We start from the raw sequence: 24159 nt of genomic DNA, 5'->3' as shown, positions 1-24159 counted from the left end.
TTAAAAATAGTTTTTTATCGACGAGGAGTCGTTTCTTTTTATTCTGACCAAGGAAGAAATTTATTTATATTGCAATTATATTATATGTATTATAATAATATATATTATTATATAATATAGTAATATAATAATACTATATTAATATAATATAGTAATATAATAATACTATATTAATATAATAATATATATAATATTAATTAATATAATAATATTATATAATATAATAATTATATTATATGTATTATATATAAAATATGATTAAAATAATAAATTGCAACAATTGAAAGAACTGTATTTATAGTTTCTTTTTACTCCAAGCAAGTACATTATTATTTATTTTACAATTCTATCACACACACACAATTCAAATTCTATTATTAAAATTATATCGTCGAAATTTAAATTGATTGATGAATGATTAAAATAATAAATTACTACAATTGAAAGAACTGAATTCATTGTTTCGTTTCACTCCGAGCAAGTGCAATATTATTTATATTACAATTATATCATACACATTAAAATAATATTGTGTCTAAAATATAATTAAAATAATAAATTGTAAAAATTAAAGGAACTGTATTCGTCGTTTCTTTTAAATCCGAGTAAGTATAAAGTTATTCGAATTAAAACTGTCATTCTCTTTGTTCGTTAGCCACCGTATATTAAGTTGCGTCGACCCAAACAATGCACGAGATGCAAAAGACACTAATTATTCGTCGATACACCTAACGCAACACGTTGCCATCGACGTGCATTTTATTATGAAAATTTTATTATTTCATTTCCGTCTCACGAGACTCTCTGAAACAAAAACCATGGTTCTGTAATCGAAGCCGATGGAACTTCCGGTTTACGGTTGATTTCGTGCGAGCACACGTGCTGTGTGCACGCGCTGGTAACTATTCCTGTGAATCTGCGTTGCATACATGGGAATATGGTGCGTGACAATATTCGTCGACTCACCCGAGAAAACGAGAGATGTTTAATGAGCGTCTACACGGCGTGAAAGTATGCGGGGAGTCTATTACGATTCGAAGCAGCGATCGGCTGCTCTGGAACAATGTTATGCTTAACAGCGTATAGTATTACGCAGCGGCAGTTTATTAGGGTGAACGGCAGCAGTGGCAGCCTTATGTCAATGAATAGATGCAATTGATGTACACTCCCGTGCATTTTCGCACGGTACGTTAATACCATGATTTATTAACACGTTTCTTTTACTTTTACCGGACATACATACATATGAGCCGTTTATTTTGAAAGTGGCATAAGTCACTTTACCGTAATGAAAAGTGGTGATTTTTTAATGTTTATACGAAATTATTTATACTGAGAAAAGTATCAGTATTCTGAGATAACAAATACAAGTAAATCGTCTCGAAAGTTAGCATCCATATTTTTAAACGTGTTAAAACGCAAACCCTTAAATATATCGACTTAAAAACAAAGTGACTTATGCCACTTTCAAAATAAACGGCTCATATATGGTATTTTTAATACCTCATTTTTGTAATTTAACAATATCGTTATTATTATTATTATTATTATTATTATTATTATTATTATTATTATTGTTGTTGTTGTTGTTTTTATTATAGTTATATTATACCAATTTTGATGAAATTGTTTCTATGGTCATTACAGGAAATGTTGAAAAGTCAATTGAGAGAATAGTGAATGAAAAGAGAAAAGTGCTGAATTAAAATTTTGAAAGGTGTTTCTCTTGACCCCTTTGGTAATAATAGTATTAAATCAGCCCTTCAACCGCAGGCAACATGGAAGTCACGTTCTAAATATTTTGCAAAATTTAGCAGAGAGAACTGAATTTAAGATTTTTTATTTTTTCTGCTTCTTTTTTTATATTCTTCTTAATCTAATTCTTAGGAGGCGTCTGCATAATAAGTAAAACTAGCCTGTAAAACGGAAAAATTAAAAACACGCTCTTAAAATATAAATTTTAAGAGATCTTTTGACCCTTTTTGTAAAAACCATTGGTCGACTAAAATTGTAAAAGATTTTCTTACCAATTTGGTAAAAATAGTGATTTATTATAATATTAAATGGAGTTCTTGAATGAGTCCAGAAATAGAGTCGTCTACATTTTAAATGAAATTAAATGAAATTATATGAAATTAAATGAAATTATATGAAATTAAATGAAATTATATGAAATTAAATGAAATTATATGAAATTTTAAGTTATATTAAAAAAACACTACGATAGAATCATATCTGCGTGGATGCATTTCTCGAGAGGAATGCTTCGATTTTCACTTTTGTCGAGACAACATTTTCGTTTTTCATATCTTACAAGGTGTTTTTAAAAAACACGAGATTTATGAGTTGCTCATTATTCACTTCAAGGTTTTGTACCTTCAGTTGCAACAGATCAGATGGAAGATCAAACTGGTTTGAACGACTTATGAATACGAACGAATTCGCAGGAATGCAGATAAACAAAACCCACAGAGTACAACCGCTTTCTTTGGGCGGCAAACTTGCCGAAGTGCGTGGACACTTTTCAAAATTTTATTAACAAAAATAAGAAACACACACACACGCGTACATTAATTATCCGTTGAAATAATTTTCAGCCATGGTTCATCGAAACCTTAAAAGAATAGTATTCTCTATCGTATAGTGTCACTTTTTAGGCTTCTTTTGACATTTTCGTTACAGAAATCAGTATACTGGTTTATATCGATTTTTCTGTATACATCTTCTGCTTCCTTAGAGTATATGATATATTTTTACAAGTAAAAATACTTGGAATTGCGTGAGTACATTTTATTGAACAAGCTTATTTATAATTTAAATTTATGTTATATATATATATATATATTATATATATTATATATATTATATATGTTATATTATATTGTAATCAATTAGCTGTTCTTGACGACTATACACGTCATAACGCAAAATGTTGCCATTTCTTCGCGACGAGTATACTCGTCAAAAACAGCTAATTGGAATCATAAGGATATACGCTTTGATATTCTTTATTTAATTAGATATTTCACAAAAGTGTTGTATTTAAATAAAATATGAAAATAATCAAACACATACAGTGTAATTATAGTAACTTACACACTTTTCAAAGAAAATTGCAACAGCTAGCTGGTCTTTGTAAAATCCTAAAATAAACGTTCCATTAGTATGAATGGAATTATGATGCGAACCAAAACAATTAAGATATATAATTACTAGACTGCGGATCTTTATGCAATTATGCTATGTGCAGATTTTTTGAATGCAAGAAAATTTATAAATTAACAAGTTCCAATAGCATTTTTATTTTCTTCTCACAATAAGTAATTTTTTAATTGACAAAGGAAGATTTTCTTTTTATTCTGATTTTTGTAAAAATAAGAATTTGCATGAAGATTCGCAGTCTAATAATTACTTAAAAAGATGATGACACTTCGTGCTTGAGTTACAAAGTAAAAAATTAGAAAATATCGAGGGTCGTTAAAAATTTTCGTTTACACGATACCGGTAAGTCTGCGGACCATTCTCTGAAAATTTGAAACCTGTTGGGCAAGTAGGTCTAAAAATAACGAGAAAACAACTTTTACAGCAAAAAATATAAACTGCATGTTTTGCATAAATTGCAAAATATATGTACTTCTAAATGAAATACATTTTAAAACAAAGTGCAATCATTGGTTACTAAAAAAATTCCTAAACCTCACTTTCTCTTGAACTATTAATTAAGCATGATCCATTAAGTGCCTAATTGTTTTTTTGTATATATTTTGTAAGCTTACATGGATCTCGAATGCACGATAATCCGTAATGCAAAAATACGTGGCAATCTAGCAAGGAAGAATAAAAGTGTTCCCTAACAAGGTGTTACAGAGAAAAGCGAAACAAGCGTGATGTGAAAAATTTTAACAAAATCTGTGGCAATTCGAAGATCTCCGAGACATTGGACGCACATCGCACGAAATGGCAGCAGCGAAATAAAAGATAAAACCGAGACGGAGAAATAAGATTGCAGAGAGCCAGGAGCAAGATTATTGTAATGCTGAAACAATGGCCCAGTCTGTATGTAAAGGAACATTGTGCTGTTATAGAAGAGAACGTGCCGTGTCGCACGAGAGCAGCGTGCACGCGCGAATCTTGTGTACACACCGTTGCAAAAGTTATGGAGCTCCTGTTTCCAATTGAATGGTAATAGGACTATTGCGGACCTGTTGTACGACTTTATTTCAAATTGTAACGATTTATTCTCGCAAGTACGGTGTAAATACTTTATTCAATTAGCAATAAATAAGACTGGAGACCTTTGTGCAAATTCTCATTTACGTGAAAATTTTTTCTGATCTCATCTCAATTCTTTTCTAAAAATTTGTAGAAGGAAAAGATTCTTTGCACAAACCAGAAATTTCCTTGTGCCGAACGTAGAACGGTAATACAATTAATTGTTGTTAATATGCGCGTTTACTTGCATTTTAAAATCTTGGAATAATAATTAAAAATCTTAAAATAAAGATTTGCATTGAAATAAAAAACACTCCGCGATAAAAAGATGGCACATTTTTAAATTAAGTGATTTTTATTTATTTAACATTGCAATCAAGGTTTTTTTATGGAAATATAGTGCGACAAAATAATAGCACACTTAACTAAAAATTATGTATAGCAATAACTCACTAACTGCATAGCAATAATCAGTGATATTTATATGATTTATATTTTATGGCTTCTCCTTTGCCTTTATTAATAGCCATCATTCTCTTTAGCAAAGATTTATGGAGTTTTTAAATAGTTCTTCGCTCCAATTGCTCACACTCATCTTGAATACATTTTTTAAATTCGGCAACATTTCCAAATTGTCTGCCATTTTCATATACAGCTCGGTCAAGATTTCTCCAACAATTTTCTGAGAAGTATATTTCGTGTATACGGAGTACGTGTACTTGTTCCTTGATCATTTCCAAAATAAAAATGATTATTTGGTGTTCACAGCGATGCTTTGCACGTTCGTACAAAAACAAAATCTCGACTGCAACGTTAAATAAATAGGGATCACTTAATTTAAAAGTGATGATATCTTTTTGTCGCGGAGTATACGATCTATCCATCGATCTCGGCTATAAAATTCTTTTTGAGACAATTATTTATCTAAACGCGATCCTGCAATTTTCTGTATGGCCGGTCGTTCAAGAAATGATCGGGGTGTTCCCCTTGCGAGCGATCTTAACGAGCGAGAGAGCCGGGCAAATCCTTAAAACTTTCGAGAAAGGCGGTTCATTGGTCTGCGGGCCACGAATCAAACGCAATTTTCAATGGTACGGGTCGCTCATAGAAATACGTTCGGCCGAATGACAGTCAATGACGTTCATCGGCGCTTCTGCTGTGCCGAGATTGAGACCACGGCTCGCAGTATACATCACGGGCACGTTCGAGCGCGAAATCCGTGGCGCGCAACGAATTCGAAATCGTCGGCCGTGGCGGCGTGGCGGCGTGCGGAAGCGTGGGAACGGACGCTGTTAAGCCTTCTCAAAACAAAACACGAGCTAACTACGTGCCAGTAGAAGGGGGCACGCGACGCACCTGACTACCGACACGGCACGGCACGCCGCAGCGTGGCGCAGCGTAGCGTAGCGTGGCTTTGCTTGGCTTGGCTTAGCTTGGCTTGGCTTAGCTTGGCTTGGCTCGGCGTGGCGCGATGCGACGCGACGTGGCATGGTGTAGCTTGGCGGGGCATAGTGCGGCTCGGCGTGGTGCGGCTCGGCGTGGCTCGGCGTGGCTCGGCGTGGCTCGGCGTGGCTCGGCGTGGCTCGGCGCGGCTCGGCGACCCCTTCCAAGCCGGCTGTCGCGGCCGCAACCTCAACCGCAGCGGCGCGGCGCGCAGTACACGTGCCTCTTCTCCCCTCCCGGCGACTCCTCTTAGCGAGCTGCGCGCCTACACCCAACACATCGCCTGACTGAACGGTTTATTAAGTCGTTACTTGGCCCCTAGCACGCCCCCGCATGCCGCCAAATTCCGCTCGCAACTACTCTTTCCTTCGCTCCGTTTCTTCTTCTGCGTACCACCACCTTACGCGACCTACGTTTCTTCTTTCGTCGCTGCTAATTTCCCACCTTGTGACATTCAACGATACCGCACGAGCATTCGACGAGTATTCGATCGCGGATTTTTATGCAAAGTAACAGTTGGATAGGAACGTCGAATGAGGGCCTGTAGAGTAGACTCTCGTAAAACGCGAGTATTTACAACGCGGATTCTTCAGGGATACCGTCTGATCTCTCTCTCTCTCTGGAGGGCATGTCCTCCTTTTTCATTTTGTTCTCGCGTCCTTCTACCTTAAACCCCTTGTCGTACCATTTTCTTCACGGTTACGATGTCTTGAAGTTTCTTGATTGTTTATAATTTTCTAGAAGAAGTAGGAGATTTATATTTAACACGAATACTTAACACGTTTAGTGCCGAAACTCATCCCCAAAAATTCTCACAAAATCGAGGTAATTTAATTAACCCTTAAATGCATATTGTTGCCAATTGTCTACATTCCAGTTCCACTTAATTTTATTCAAAAACCTGAGTATGTGCGTTTCCGAACACACGTTGATAACAATAGACAATAGACCATGCGTGAAATAAAAGACTTGACATTACTTTTGGCGAGTAAGTTATATGTTTTTTGACATTTGAATGTGGTGGGTGATAACCTTCAATGTGTTACTTGGAGAGATATTTTCTTTTTTCGAGTTTCCTATAAAGGAGTGATTTATCTAATTGAAAAAAAAAAATTACTTCTCATCTGTTGTCAGGTAAGCTATGAATGTTTGCTGTTGCATTTGATTCCTATACTAATAGATAATATAAATACATGACCATTTGTTTACGTTTACAATAATTTTAGTAATAAACGCATATTGTTGCCAAAAGTTTACATACCACTTTTTTTCAAAATAAGTACTCAATATTATTACCTAGATTTTTTTATTTTTTTTTTACGTAACCTATGACTACATTCCTGTAAAAAACGATTTTTTAAAATTCAAAACAAAAAATCATGCATTTTAGGGTTAATGGAACGGAAACTAGAAGGTTCAAAGTTATCATAGCGGATGGCATTGACCTCTTTTGCATTCTAAACATTCTAGTAAGATTCAGTTTGTTCGAATCTATTGTAATAAAAATTAATTTGGAAAACTAATTTAAAAATTAGTGTTACCGAAACGTGAGCAACGCGGCATTGAACGTGTTAAATATTACGGAAGGAAGAATAGAATTTTATATATAAATAAAATGATAAAAAATATAATAAAGTATAAAATATAATAATAATACAAAATTTTATATATAGATAAAATATAATAAAATAACGTTCATACTTTTAACAAGTTCTTACTAGAAATCTCCATTACGAGTTAGATTCGTTGAAGTACGGCAAGGGGTTAATAATTTTGGGAAATGTCCTGGTTCCTCTATTGTTCATTTAAGACAAAATATCCTATATTATAATGGGAGATTTTAAGTGAGTTTTATTTTGCAATTCCTGATTCCAATTGCATCATCGGAAGAGTTTTTTCCTTCACCCCTGCGACGATGGTATCCATACAAAATACGAACCTGTATTTTGCATACATTGATACGAAAGTTACGTTATAATCTCAATAACATTAACATTATGATATTGATTTTATAACATCGACATAAAGTTATTATCGTATAAATATAGGCATTATAAGGTATTTGTTATTATTATATGGTTATACATTTAAAATAGTGTTTAGATCGCTTGGTCGAATTATAAAAAAGTTATTCCGTTCTAGAAGGCGCTCGAATACTTTCGTGTCTCACGGTATGTACAGAGTTGGACATTATTCGCATTGTTTCGATTAAATATTTATCCAAGATAATTGTCCGAATGAATTGCTTTCAGTTGAGTACTTTATTCGAATAATTCATTACTCGTCATAAATTATTCCATCTATTCATTCGAGTATTCCTTTATTCGAATAATTTTTTATTCGAATAGTTCTGAAGAATTTGTTATTCATCTAATTCGAATAATTCGAAAAATTCGATTCATTGAATACAACATTTTTCGGGTCCATTCGAATGAAAGATTATTCGAATAAAGAAATACTCGAATTCTTTATTCGATTAATTCGATTAATAGAAAAGATTCTTCGCTTGAATAATTCGAAAAATTCTTTATTCGAAATAATTTAAATTTACGAACAATTCGAAAAAGTAATTAATAAATTAATAAATTATGAAAAAACAATTTATATTCTATCATTTTTACTCAAATCAATTATTTTCCACGTGAAGTCCTGCACGAATAAATACTTATTGGAATGATATCTTATCGCGTTATATTTTATTCGTTATCCGAATTTGTCGCAGTATGCTGGTACACGATTCAGAAAAGACCGGCGCAAATACTGGTATAAATAGTGATCCAGCTCAGTACAAAATAAGGAAGTTTCGGAATTTTTTTGAAGCAACCGCACAGCTGTTTAATTTAGCCTTCGGCAGCACAATTGCTTGATATCTGGCCGAATCTTTCTCTCTCTCTCTCTTTTCCTCTCTCTCCTTCTCTCTTCTTCTCTCTCCTTCTCTCTCTCTCTCTCTCTCTCTTTCTCTCTCTCGAAATGTTTGTGCTGGCATTGAAGACAAAAAAATGCAACACGCGCATACTTTTGATCGCGCAATCGGCGCAAGTGAATAATGTTACAGCCGAGAAGTGGCGAACTTTCGATAGATGTGTATCGGTTTCACAGACATTCCGCGGGCCACTCGCTGAAAATCACTACGTATACCTCGTTATCCGATCTATCTTCCCCAAGAATATCGGTGTACAGGCGGTCGTAAAGATTGTTGAGAAATGCATCGCGATACACCGAACTACCATCCGACTTCGACGCGTGTATAAACTGTACGCGGACGGAGTAAAAGATTCGCGTAAATTTCGCTACCGTAGGTCAAGATTATCTTGAAGACCGCCCTGAATCTTTACGACTACCAGGTACGATAAAAATGGTAGTTAATGTTGTTGAAACGACTATGGGCTACGACCTTTCAGCCGCTACACCTACCGCGTTACGCATCGATGATGATTTTTCTTTTTTTTTTTAGACAACTCACGATCTGTAACCGTGGTAAATGCGCGCGCGCGCGCGTCTCTCGGGTCGATTTTATAAATGCGTGCATACAGACGCCAATGAAAGTATTCCAACGCCTTTTAACTAGAGTTACCTGCTGCAATCTTTTTGAGAGAAGTGTAGGTTAGTGTTATTATACTTCATAAATTGTTTAAATATGATACTCTTTTGTAAAATATATATTTTCATAAACAATATTAAAGTATATACGGTAAATTCTCCCTAATTTTGACGCTCAGATTGTACATAAAAATGAACAATTTGAGAAAAGGAGGTACGATTAAACGAGCCTTGTAGCTCGTTTTTATAGTTGTTCACAATCGATAATTATAAAAACGAGTCGCAAGGCTCGAATAATCGAATCTCCTTTTCCCAAATTATCCATTTTTGTTCCAAAGCCGAGCGTCAATTAGGGAGAATTTATTGTATATGGTTTATCGCAACTATAAAAACGAAACTATTTATAATATTCTCCTACCTCTTTATATCGCCGCTACATTTTACTATCACTACAAAGTTGTAAGTATCTGCCACTTACACAATCAGCTCACCCATTCGTTGCATTTTGTGCAGTGAAAACGTATGCCGAGTTCATTTCGTACGATATGTTTACGAAATACAGTAAATTCTCCCTAATTTTGACGCTCAGATTGTACATAAAAATGAACAATTTGAGAAAAAGAGGTACGATTAAACGAGCCTTGCAGCTCGTTTTTATAGTTGTTCACAATCGATAATTATAAAAACGAGTCGCAAGGCTCGAATAATCGAATCTCCTTTTCCCAAATTATCCATTTTTGTTCCAAAGCCGAGCGTCAATTAGGGAGAATTTATTGTATATGGTTTATCGCAACTATAAAAACGAAACTATTTATAATATTCTCCTACCTCTTTATATCGCCGCTACATTTTACTATCACTACAAAGTTGTAAGTATCTGCCACTTACACAATCAGTTCACCCATTCGTTGCAGTTTGTGCAGTGAAAACGTATGCCGAGTTCATTTCGTACGATATGTTTACGAAATACAGTAAATTCTCCCTAATTGACTCTCAGATTGTGCACGAAAATGGATAATTTGGGAAGAGAATATTACTCCCTTACTGGTTATAAAAAAATTTCTTGGAATCGAGTGATTCGTTTAAGATTTTGCAATAAAATGTTTACTGCAAACGAACACAAATGTATACAGTTCAAAATTGTATATAGTGTATATTGTATTTGTATGTAGCAGTAAAATTGAGTAATGGATAAAAACAATATTTAAATTCTGATCTTCGTGATAGATATAATATTAGTCCACGAAAATATTCGCACCACACTTAACAAAAAGGCGGTTTTGTTTTCTTTACGGCGGCGTCGTGTTGCAACAATTTTTGTTTTAAACAGCGAGGATCCGAATACTCGTAGGACTGTGACTGTATTTGTACAAAGTTACGAAATTGTAACTCTGCATCTTAGCGCATATCGGTCATTTATAAGTATGTAACCTTGTACTATCTGAAACAGAAACAGAGGTCGAAGATCCAATAAAGACGCATAAGAAGTTAATTGGGGTAACATCGATTCTCCTTTGACTTCGCTGAAGTGTATCTTCCTCTCGCCATGTTATTATCATACAAGGACATATAATTTCGACGGTGAATTAGACCGGCAGCGTACCTCAGATTGAGGCTTCCGAGAAACCAGCTTTCATTAAAGACTTTTCGTAGAGTCAATTTGAGCAAGTGACAAAGCGCAATTGTGGACATTAGGCGGCGCCGAGTTTAATGGACCAACAGCCGAGACAAGGAATCGGCTTGCTCGGTGGGAAAACTTCTTCGACGGAGAATTCACATTTTCTGTCGTCTTTTTGCCGCTAATGTTCAAATTGCTTCGGTTCCATTCGAGCACAGGATATATTCATTTCACGGAAAGAAATTGAAGACTCCGCCGCAAAAACTGGGCAAGTTCGGATTTTGCAAGTTGTGGGAAACTGAGTAAAATTGAATCTTTACTTTTTCTCTTTTGATACTATTATACATTCTGTCTACAACTGGTTCTATAAAACCGTTCGGCAAGATGACTGTGACGATTAGACTGCGGATTTTAATCAGAAATGAAAGGAAACAATTAAAATGAAAGAGAAGAACTTCCTTCGTCGATTGAAAGACTCGTTGTAGAAAGAAAATAAAAATGCTATCAGACCCTATTAATTTATACGCTTTTGTATGTGATACGTTTTCTTGTATTTGTGATAAGATTTTTGGGATAAATGCAGAGTTTAAAAATGATGTTTAATATATAACGTGATATATAAAAATATAGACAGAAAGTCGAGAACAGAACGGACGTCTTCATATCAAGAAATATAATTGGAGCATCTTCTTACATCGTACATTCGAACATACATATACACGGTGTGCCGATAATTATTCATCAGTTTAAAAGATCTGCACATGCAGTAAATGCAGAAAGATCCGCAGTCTAGCGATGACTGAATGAAATAGTACTTGTTAAAGAAATTACACTTAATGCACATGGGTTTGAACACGCCCCATTCGGTCCTGTTCTTGACAGCATGTTAATGGAGCTATTAAAAACATTGTTAAATACTATTATTAAAGGCTTCATGAACGTAATGCAACGTTTATTGAATAAAAAGTGACAAGCATTTTCCTCGGCATACATATGTACATTGAAAGTACATGAAAAATGGTGTCCAAATTTAAAAATGTAACATAAAGTGTGCGCACGAAAATTGCTCAGAATTTGATAATTTTTCTGTTGGATAAGTCTACCGAAGTAACAGCATTATTAACACTTCATTTACCGGTAGCTATAATATATAAAATATTATATATTAATAAATGATAAATTAATAATAATATTAATAATAAATATTATATTAATATAAATTTATATATATTATATATAAAATTTTTGATTATTGTACTACACTAAAAGAGGTATTTCAAAAGTCTTTGCTGTCGCCATTGAATATTTCATTAAAATGATTTCAAGAATAAATTGCAAATTCCCAAAAATTGCTAACGACGCGTTGAAAATGAAGAAACAATAAAAAACGATAAATAATCAAAAAACAACGACAGAGACAACATGCAAATAATAACGTTCTCGGTATTACTTTCGCCTATTTTGACACGATCTTCCAAACAAAGAGCGAATTAGTTGGATCGCAGCAAGTAAAAACTACAAGAAACGAGGCAGGAGTATAATTTAGGCGAGCGTGGGGTGCACGTTCATCCGCGTGGCACACCGCGTTCGGTCACTAAAATCTGCCGTTTCATGCGCGGCAACCTAGCATTTCCGAAATCGAAAAAAAAAGAAAAAATGATAGAGCCACTTGTGCTTCCGTTCGAAATAACATGCCAGTTTTTGCCGCGGCGGTAATTATTAAGGCGCAGCCGAAATTTTAAATGACCTTTGAGCGAGAGACCGGGGTCCTTAGCCTTACATGACAACTTTGTAATAATTGCGTAATACATACATACGGCTCGCATGAATGAATGTATTCATAAAGGCGACCCGACGCGGCACGCACGTTAGAGACAGAGTGGACTGCAATCTCAATAAGAAAATATGTCTATTATGTTGTTACAATAACGATATCAATTCATTGACTATCGTGGCACTGTGCGAGCCCATTGTCTTCAAACAACAGTTGAGCGTCCGTATTTGACAGGCGGTGCAAGTCGTTGTCTTTTTCTTGTTGCCAGCAAACGGAGTCCCTTCTGCATCACGGTGGAACGTGTACTAAATCAGAGAACAGAGGTCGGTCGTTAAAACAATTAACAGGACATTCGATTATTGAAACATCGATCAGCAGTCGAATTTTTCTCGGACCTTTTTAACAAACTTATTAACAACTACTGCATCAATGAAATTCTTAGGATTGATTCTGATCAACAGACTCTGGATTAGATATTATGCAAAATAAAACTTGTCTGCATCGATTACGACACATAAAAACTAAACGGTAAGTTCAGTTTTTCTTTATTTATTTGAATAGATCAAAAATAATCCATCGACATTTTAAAATTGTTTTATTGTTTCTGCTTTAAATTGCAACTTTCAAAAATTTTAATACAGTACCTACTTTTGATTTGATTATTTATGATTTTTGAGTAATGTTTTTATGTAACATTGTTATGCTTAATAAAATTTTTGTCAGCGAAGTTGAGAAAATTTTTCTTTAATCATATATAATTATTAAAAGACTGGCCGGAAACATTACTTAATCTTCATCGTTGTACACAAACACCCTCGTACATTATAAAGCTACTACTAGAAAATAATAATAATTTTAATAGCAATAACACTTCAGAACAATAATCGATTTTTATAACGATATTACTATTGAAATGATATTATTAATAAAAGAATTCTATTTCTGTCAACATTAGTGCAATGCAAGAATAAAACGATGCTCATTTAATTTCTTTAAATATTGTAATTATTATATGTACGAAACACAGAGAGTACTAAATTAATTAATTAATTCAATAACAATACACTATTAATTGACGTAATATATATAATTACTTCTTAATATGCGTGGTATTATTAGATGCATGAATTAATTCGTGATTCTTAAAATTTAAATTTTTTACCCATCATGTTAGACATTTATTAATTACTTTTATAATTAAGTAAATGTAGAGAAAGCAGCTAGGAATTGTCGTCAAGAAGAGAATGTATTTTCGTTGTTTGTGAATAATCAACGAATTCGTGGACAAAGGTCTACTAATGTAATTTATACAACTAATATTTTCCTTTGGTTTGTCATTATTTAACTCTTTGCACTCGATGCCAAATTAACGCAAAATTTAAAATAATTTTTCTAACCCACGGTATTCCCATTTTATATGGCCTAGTGCATTTTATACATATGAAATTAAATTTTATGACTCGCGCAACAGTTATACTTTTAACAGTTCCTTAAATATAAACAAGCTTGATTAATAAAATTATTTTGAAACGTAACAGAATAATTTTTAATGACGTCTTGAAGTCGCCACTCGAGTGCAGATGGTTAAGATTGGTACAGTTACAATCTAAAAATAAAAAGACTAACCGAACATTATTCGCACTCGTTACATTTGTATGCAGCAACGTATAAAAGCGTGTAAAATTTATATGCGAAAAATGTATAAAAAAAATTACAATTAAAACTATGCGAATATCTTTATCGGTGACTATACATGCAACATAACAATTCGCAGTACCAATACCGTGGCAGACAATAAAAACAGCAGCGCCTCGGTTTCAATGAAACGTCTGAATCGCTGCGTGGTAGTTAGTCTCAAGGCACTTAAATATGAAACTAATTTACTTTTGGGCAAAGGGTACGACCCTCGCCCTTGTCAAGGGTCAATAAGTCGATGTTATTATTTCTGAGGATAATTGATTTCGTCGGCTCATCACGAATCGTACTTCCTGCGGACAAAGCTGATATATGATGTTTTAACTGGTGGAGTACGTCCTGGTAATTGAATTTAAAGAGCGGAAGCGAAGAAATCTGGTCCCCTTTCGTATTAACCTAATCAAGTTCAGTCGGCGGTACCGTTGTCCGTCGCGGTCACAATAGAGACATTAAATTGTCAGTACGGATTTATTAAACGCGGCGCTGTCATAGAGCCATTATTTTATCTTAGATTCCGCGGCTTATGGCACCGCGATTGCCAAATTCCTCTCACATTCTCGATGCTCATTAGCGTGTCAAAAATTGGAATCTCTTAAGGCAGGGGTGTCAAACTCGCGGCCCGAGATGAACATTTTTGATGTCAAGTATCAGGACGTAAACAATAATTTAACTTTATATATGTGTTTATTACAATGTACTAGTCAAAATAAAAATATTTGTTTCTATGAACATTGATTTCTTTTTTTTACGGCCCACCTAAAGTTAAGCATTGTTTATTTGGCCCAAGTTAGCTTTTGAGTTTGACACCCCTGTCTTAAGGCATTGATCGCCCGCGCAGACGACTTTTATTTTGCGTAAACACCCGCAGACCAGTTATAATTAAATAACATTTATTTAAAGTCCAATTAAATTTATGGTTCAGAAGGAATTGCATGACTGTTGTATATGTTCTAAGATTGTAAAGATACATTTTTGAGTTATTTATTTAATATATGTGTTGCTTGGGGCATGTATTACAATAACACTTTTTAAAAATCAGAATAAATGTCTCATCGTTATTTTTATAGATTTATATAAATTTATATGAAACAGCTGCTTTTACTGCTCTGTAAATCTAGCGTTAAAGTTTGTAGAGTTATTATGTTGTGTCTAATATTTGCGTTTAGCAGTGTACGTTGTGATGAATAAACATTGTATAAAATATAGGAAAGGGAGACAATTTTGAAGTAACAATTTTATTTGTGTACGGAGAAATAAGGAGACGATCAGTTTCGTAATTTTAATTTATTTCTGTAAAAGCAAGTTCTGAAAAATTTATTTGTCGAGCTTGAAATAAACTTTTTGCTAACTCTTCAATACAACATATATACGAACAAATTAAATTTAAGGTTCAAAATTAATTGCAGAGATATTATTACATGCTTGGTGCAAGTTCGCAGAGTTATTCCTAATAGTTGTAGAATTATTGTAACATGAAAACGATCGCGCTGTTTACATTCTTCTACGCATTGTACGCGTAATTTTTTTGACAAATTAAAGCTGCATCAGTGACGTATTTTTAACAAATAAACGTCCGACTAATTAGGTATAACTGTAAGTTATTGTTTCCCGAACGAAACCATGTTTACAATTAAATCGTACAACACTCTTTCTCGACATAATTAACATATCAACCTGTTTGTTCTTAATTATTCTACTTCTTAAGTGCTAATAGCTTACGGTCTCTTAAAAATAATTCCGCAGTTTTTCGATATCAATAAATAAAAATTTCGTGTACCGTACTGTTCTAATGTTCTTAACACAGTTTATTCGTGATCACGTGTAAATCATGATAAGTACAATTTATATATCGATATTAGCATAATACCGGATATAAACTATCACGAATTGCTTGGTTGCTGCAAAAACAATGTCCAATTTGAAATGGCAGCTTCGAAACGCCGTACGGCATTTAAGTAAATAAATGTTAAATAAACTTCATTTAAATAAACGTTAGAAAAGTTATTTCATTAGAAAAATTACTTAAAAAATACACACAGCAATACGTATAAACAATCGAAAATACAAAATTTATTTGTAGAACGCAAAGAGCAGTGAGAAAAGAAACCAAAAAGCGCGAGAGATTTCGGCCATTATTTCTTAACCAACCTGATAAGAACTTTCACGTACTATAGTAAGCAAAAATACATATTTGTTCAACAATTTTCGGAGAATATAGGATGTCTTAGAACTGTCGTTACACCTGCCAAAGGATGATTCCCGAGGAGATTTTAAGGAACTTTTTCTTAGCAAAAATATCGATTGCGGCTTCGTTAATGAATTATCCACGAATAACACGAAACAATCGGAAAGCGAGTAGAATTAGGTAGCTTAGGAATCACTCTTTTCCAGGTGTAACGGAAGTTCTGGAACACCCTGTGTACTTTAAAATACATATGTAATATATTGACAGATTAATTATGCAAATAACGCTTATATGTGCCGAGCCGACGCGTTTATTAGTGTAATATTGACAATTTCGCAAGGAGCGTTAACCATATTTAACAACCACCGGATGTTCGATATAGCATAATTCCGATCTTAATCTGCAGGTGTGATATGATCGTTCTACTTCGTGGCTAATATTGTTTTATGTAAATATCTATAACATGAAACAAGATTTACTAGTCGACAACATTTAATTTCTATCGAGTTATCAGTCTGCTGTATTAATTCTGTTCAGATATTTGATTTTCAATTACCTTACTGTTTTCCATATTTTGTCATTTTCTCTTCCTTTCTTATCTTACATTGATTTTTATGTTTTCTTTCTCATCTATTTTTCCCGGTTATGGATTTAATATAATTACTAGACCGCGGATCTTCGTGCATTTATGGAATTTATCAAAATTGACTAAATTAATTGTATAGGACGCGTAAGTTACATGAAAACTTTCCTCTTTTAACAATTGCAATAAATTGAAAATAGTAGTAGACTCACAATTATATAAATGTATAGATATAATATAATTATAAATATAAGGTGTAATATAATATAATATAAAAAATATAATATAATTATAAAAACATATAAGGTATAACCTGAACTAATAGAAAAATTTAAATAATTTACGACAGTTACTATTTTATGCCACTGGAAATGATTAAAAAAAGAGACATTTTTTGTAATGAAAGCAGGACATTTTCATTTTAAATAAACATCCGTAGTCCGATCGTAAGGAATCACTTAGACAGCAAAATACATTTTATCCTTATCCTAATTTTTACAAAACAATCGACAAAACTGGCAAAAAGATCCGCAGTCCAAGTTATCGCTAACTTTGCTACAATTAGAAAGAACTCATGGTGTAGATGCATTCTATAGTTAAGGAAGATATTTCTTTCACAGTAAACCGCAACATTCACTGGCATCGTGCAAGAAATCATGATATTTTCGTCTTGAAAATTACCCAGTCACATCGCAGTGTCAGCAAATGGCACGTGTTCTGGTGTCACTTGAACGTATAGTTGCGTGTTAAAAAAAAAAGAAAACTAGCAACACGGTGGTACATAAACGCCACATTTGTTTTACAAATCCAGTTTAGCTATGACAACATTTATAAATAGGAATGCATATACTAAAGCGTTCGTTAAACGTGCACGGATCGATTCGATATAATCTATTTTGATATTTGTCAGACTTACACGCTATAATAAAAGTAGAATATTAATATCGCAACATGAATATAGATATCGTAGCACTTTTAATCCGTAGGAATAGTTAACATTTTGACCATAATCGCAGTGTCGATGATTTAATTTCTGCCGACTAAAGTGCTGCATCATAAAATACATACTTAGAGCGAATTATTTATGCCAAAATTTTATGTATATCTACATAATATGAACACGTATCATGAACATTTATACCTTGCTCTTTATAATTCGTTTTTTCGTTAATCGAGTTTAAATGCTTACACAAAGATCACATTACAAGGTATTATAACTTTCATCGATTCAGAGATTAAGAGACAAATACTTATGCTAAAGGATTTAAATATGTATTGATTAACTCCTCGCAAGTTCTACCCGGAAAGAAAATTGGAAATGTTTAGTAATTAATTTTTCTTTGCTTTCTTTTTCAATTGTTTGCTTTCTTCTAATCTAAATTGGAATAGTACTGCTATTATCAGTTATTGCATAACTATGAATATTTTCGCAGCAACGCGTACGAGGTGCAATAATAAAACATTATTATTAACATATTAATAAAACAATTTGTTTTCAACAATGTAGAGTATTTCTTATTGATCATTTGATATCTATTTTATGTCGTAGTATTATCTGTTACAATTTCAATCCTATGTTCGTTCTATAAATAAACTTCAGCTCGTATCTTTTCGCTTTGCTGCTAATTAATTATTATCTATAACGATTATAGAAGAAAAATTATTGAAAAATAAAGCTATTGTAAATGTAACGATTCTGTAACACATTGATCCACTTCGTATCTTTTGTAAGTACCATCAAGAGATACATAATTGGCCGAATGCAAAGCAAATGTTTCATCATTAATAGTAATGATGATGATAATTCACTGTTAGCCTCCCGTAATTAAACTGCGGATTTCATGCATTTATGACAGCAATGAGTAAGTAGATCGAATGCTTAATAACAGTATCATTAAGCAATTCGAAAATCTTATTGTGTCACTGTCTCTCAACTCATTAAAGTCATTAATACAAGTAATAAGTGTCTATGCAGTTCTTGCATCTTGCAATTACTAAAGACAGATTTTATTTGCACAAAGATCCGCAGTCTATGATAATAATAATTTCGACCTTGTTTCGTATAATTACATACATGTGCGGAAGTGTAAAACGGAAGTGTAAAACGGAAGTGTAAAACTAGATCGAGCGAACGTTATATACAAAGTTTATCTTATCTATTCGAATTCTAATATTTGGACATTTCAAAAAATAGTTTACAGCTTTGGTTAGAACTCGCAATAATGCTGCTTCCACACGTGTCATGCGCAACTGATGTTACTTCTCTTGATATTTTCGGTGAACTGACAAAGTTTGATACAGTCGGTAATAACGTGTATCCCAAACGCGAAAAACAGTTACACGATTCAATAATTTCATGTTGATTGCAAAATAATGAAGACCGACGAAGGAGAAAGAGCAATAATCATTGTAATACGAGATGTTGAATCATTCAAAGAGAATGAAAAATATCTTTTTTTTTTCAAATAATCGTTTCATCGATCAAATATGCTATCGAAAAATAAACAAGATCTAGCTCTTAAAGATGTAACTTGAACAATCAATTTGCGGCTGGTAAGAAATCCAACATTTCATGCGATACGACCTAACGATGTACTATTATACTTAATATTTGAACGGCGGATATTGTTTACAAAAATGGAACCGAGTATCTTTAGAATCATATATAAATTTATTTTGTAATTTTATTACATAATTTTATTTTGTATTTTTATTTTATAATTTTATTTTGTATTTTTATTTTATAATTTTATTTTATAATTTTGTTTTATAATTTTATTTCGTATTTTTTTATGATTTTATTTTGTAATTTTATTTGAGAGAGAGAGAGAGAGACGATTTTGTTTTATTATATAATATTTACGGTCTGGGTCCAAAAGGACCCGAGCACCGCCGTCCGATTATTAAGCATACTCTAGTCACAACTAAACTGCGGATTTTTATGCAAAATAAAAATTGCCTGCAATCAACCATAAGAAATAGAAGGTGAATAGAACGAGCTTTTCTTCTTTAATAATTTCAGTGGAGTGAAAATTGTACACTGAGACTTCTCAATTCTTCTAATGTTTCTACTACTTTTAATCGCAACTATTCAATTTTCCTCTAAACGCACAAAATCCGTAGCGTAGTCATAAAACGCGTTTACGCCAAGTTCACCTGTCAATTCCAACGTCACCGTCTAACTTATTGACAGAGGATCGTCGTCAAGCGATCGTCAAGTGATACTTTTTCCTGCAGAGTTGCCTCAGCCTTTCGATGCCTCTGGACCGATCGCCGCCGTGCTCGTGTTCCCAAGCGTCCAGGAGCATATTGTAATACCTGAGCTCGTCGAAGAGCTCGAGATACGCGTGCGTGTGGCACGTGGGGAAGATGGTCTCGAAGCGGCCGGTCCGCGCGATTTCGTCCTCGTGCCGTATCAGCACCCTGACGTCACCGGGCGTGAGCTTCTTCAGGATCGACTTCAAGTACTTCCTTCGATTGTTCATCTTCGCGAAAGCGTACTGTTTCTTCCTGTCCGTCCACGTCAACGCCCTGGAGTACATCTGCTGGTTGTAGCAGACGGCGTCCTCCTTGTAGCTGGTCCTCAGGATCCTCAGCTCCTTGCCGGTCAGCACGTTCGGCACGTGGAAGCCGACCAGGTTCAGGTAGTCCTTGGTCAACTGGCACTTGACGATCCTGCACAAAGGCGTGTCGGGCTTCATGGACGGGAACGTGTTGACTTCGAGAAGCCACGGATGATACTGCTGGTCTAGAAGAACATCGAACCCGAACAGCTGGTAATAGTTGTACGAAGAGACCGAGTTCTTCTTCCAGGCATTCACCAGGAACGGTTCGGTAGAGATGACGGTCTTCACGGCGATGTCCTTGATCTTCGTCCAGATATCGATCGGATTCGCATCCTCCACCGTCGACAGATAACTCCAGAGGCAGCTCAACGACCACATGTTCCCTTTGCATTTCGACGGGTCGTCGTTCGCCACGAAGTCCGGGCTGCACTTGTTCACGCTGGTGTTCGTCAGGTGCATGAACTTGTTGGACAAGGTGCTCACGTGGTTCACGTACTTCACGGTCGCGAGCCTCACCAAGCCGTCGTTGTAGACGTAGATTCGGAGGGGATCGACGCTGGTCAACAGCACGTACACTCGTATGTCGAACTTGATGCCGTCGATCAGCCGGGGCTCGGTGATGTAGCGCTGAGCGACCAGCAACCGATCGTTCGGCACTTCCTGCGGTCGGGACACCAACTTGATGCCGCTGCCCGCGCAGGAGCACGGCGGCTTCAGGATCCAGATGCCGGGATGCTTCCTCGCGTATCTCTGGAAGTCGGTCTTCTCGTCCGGCAGGACGAACGTCAACGGCATGAAGTTGAAACGTCTGCCGCCGTGCTTCCTCCTCATCCTCTGGAAATTCTTCCAGAGCAGCATCTTGTCGCCGAATTGCACGCTGCTCGGGAACAGATTCACTTTGGAGAACAACTGGGTGCGCTGCAGCTTGGAGGAGAGCTCCTGGTTGCTGCACCATGTCCCGCACCAGTTCGACGCGCGCTTCGTCGTCGTCCGGAAACCGGACTTCGCGATCGTCGAGGAAATCACCTGCGGAAAATGCCGATTTGCTTGCCACCAGAGCAGGTGTCTCGTGATCACTGGCGGCAGTTTGTCGGTGCTCGCGTTGTCCCGGAAGATGATGAACGGCGGCACGTGAGCGAACAGGCTCTTCCGCATCGGTAGCCTCTGGTTCCTCGATACGGTTCGACGGGGTGCTACCCACAACTCCGACACAGATGCTATCAGCTGTTCCGTGATCTCGGTGTACGCGTAGATTTCGTCGTCCTCGAAGGAATCGTTCGCTGCCAGTTTACCGAAAGTAGTACACGTTCCATTTTCGCTCGACTGAATTTTCATGTTCGTTGGTAGCTTCTTGCGTGCTGCGGCGGCGTTGGCTTGATCGGTGATTGATTTTTGGATGGGTTAACGGGAATTTGAAGGGTTTGGCCGAAAGATAGTGGTAGGTTAACTGTTGACGGGTGGTGGGATTCAAAGCGGGTTGAAATGTGCGGTTCATCTCTCGAGCAGCGTTGTACCCGGAAGTTGTCGAGTTCGCTTGCGATGTTACAATTATCGATTAATCTAGCTTTTTAATCCGGTGTTTTAACCCTCGGACTACGGACGGTTTTCATGAGTATATAATTGACGATGTTTGCGTGTAGATAATGGATTTTATACACTTAGAAGAAACATGGTTAGATATAATTTGAAACGGTGAAGAAATGAAAAGGACTTAGGGTGTCGATGTATAAATTTATCGAAATTGTTGCAAAAAATTGCGATATTTTCACGTAGCTTCTGGTGCTTTCAAATTGGCGGGGCTATTTTTATTTTGCATCACAATCCGCGATCTATTTGTGACCATTCGCAGCTTTAGTCGCCAATTTTTCAAAATATATTGGAAAGCTTGGAAATTTAAAAGTATCAATGTTCCAAAATTTCACAGCCGAGAAGGGGGTGATTTTACATAAAAAGACGAATCGAAAATAAAGAAAAAAATTTGATCAGTTGAGGTTTTGCTGTCGCAAAAATCGATTTAGAAATTAAATCTCCATTTTTATCATTTCGTAAATTTTCTTTTCAAACGCACCCGTTTGCATACATATTTTCGAAAACATTTTTTGTAGACCTATTAGTTTTTTTTTGGGTCCTAGTTTAATAGCAATTTATTGCATTTAATTTTCGAGAGTTACGTAACTAAGCGATGATTTAAATACGTTGGGTCAAACTGACCCGGCAACCGCAGTACGAGGGTTAAATGTAACGCGTTTTTGTAGGTTACTATAAAACAAGTCTCATGCGAGTCTTTTAATTTGATTTACATTCTTGAAGCTGCGAACACATTTTTAACAATTACAGTTTAGGCTTACAAGCTAACGAAGGATTTTTATGCATTCGTGGCATATGTTGTTTGGGAAAATTCTTTGAGGGTGTACACCACCTGGTCGGATTCAATGTGAACTTTCATACCTTAAAACTAACTATATAATAGAAGGATTTTTTCAAATTCGAGTATATCAACGCCGCATATGGAAAATTACTACTTTTGAAAGGGAGATGTTTTTAGACTGTGTTAAATAAATCTATTTTGCCAAATGGCTTAACTAAAACTAATGATTTACTTTTATACACGCGTTCCTTTTTATACCGTGGATTTAGTGAATGTAAGAATTTTTGATTCTTTTTATTCCTATTGTTTCGTCGAATAATAATAATAGCATACTAACAATGTTTTCAAAGTTCGTCGATGAATTTCTCAAAGTTTTAAAAAATTGTTAAATTTGTGTATATTTATCAAACTAGACGGTGGTGTACTCCCCTAGAATAAATGTTTTCAAAGTTAAGACACACTGAGTTAAATAGTACATAAGAGATAAAGTGTTGCTTAAGAAACGTTTATTAATTGATCTTCCAATTTTTTTTTATCAGTTACTTTCTGTAAATGTCGATTTCACAATCGAAGCCTTAAACAAAAGTAAATAAGTTCGATGTAAACCGTTACATTTTAGCACTCAATGCGAATCGTAAAAATAGTAAGAAACAAATGTAAGCACATTTGCGAAAATTTATCGAGTCAATAAATCGGCGTGTAACCTAATTATTTAAAACAACACGAGTATACATCATGTATTATCTTCCCGAGGAACTAAAAAAATTTCGTTCAACATGGAATGCAATTAATCGTATCCGTATAATTAACATTATTTACGTGAAAGCTCCTTAAACCTTAATATATAATAATAATTGTAGTTTCTGTAATTTCTAAGTATGTATTATTTAACAGTAACAGTAAAAGTTATTGCTCTTTGCGAGAACGATACTTATATATGGCAATTTCTTTACATCTAATTCTGATTCTCCGACGGTATTCAACATTTAATTCGGAAAGAAATGTTCTTCCTTCTTATCGACTAAATTTTTATCAAAAAATGAAATCATACAAACCTGGTGTGTATGCTCTATGCGCTGTTTTTATACATATTCTTGCGTAGAACGAAATGTCTTTGTCTCTACGACGACCCGAAGACCCAGCGAAAAAAAACGAAAAAAATCTGTCGACGCATC

General features: G+C 35.0%; 1 protein-coding gene across 1 annotated transcript; it reads right to left on the bottom strand.

Moving 5' to 3' along the window:
* Nucleotides 1-15551: 15551 nt before the first annotated feature.
* LOC117219089 (tubulin monoglutamylase TTLL4) lies at nt 15552-24016 on the bottom strand. The gene has a single exon (XM_033467983.2). The coding sequence runs from the start codon at nt 21949-21951 to the stop codon at nt 20254-20256; it is 1698 nt and encodes a 565-aa protein (XP_033323874.2). The 5' UTR covers nt 21952-24016; the 3' UTR covers nt 15552-20253.
* Nucleotides 24017-24159: the final 143 nt, after the last annotated feature.

The sequence above is a fragment of the Megalopta genalis genome, chromosome 12 (genome assembly GCF_051020955.1).
Source record: "Megalopta genalis isolate 19385.01 chromosome 12, iyMegGena1_principal, whole genome shotgun sequence".
Classification (NCBI taxonomy): domain Eukaryota; kingdom Metazoa; phylum Arthropoda; class Insecta; order Hymenoptera; family Halictidae; genus Megalopta; species Megalopta genalis.
The sequence above is the reverse complement of the archived record's forward strand: the minus strand, read 5'-3'. Positions and strand labels throughout refer to the sequence as shown.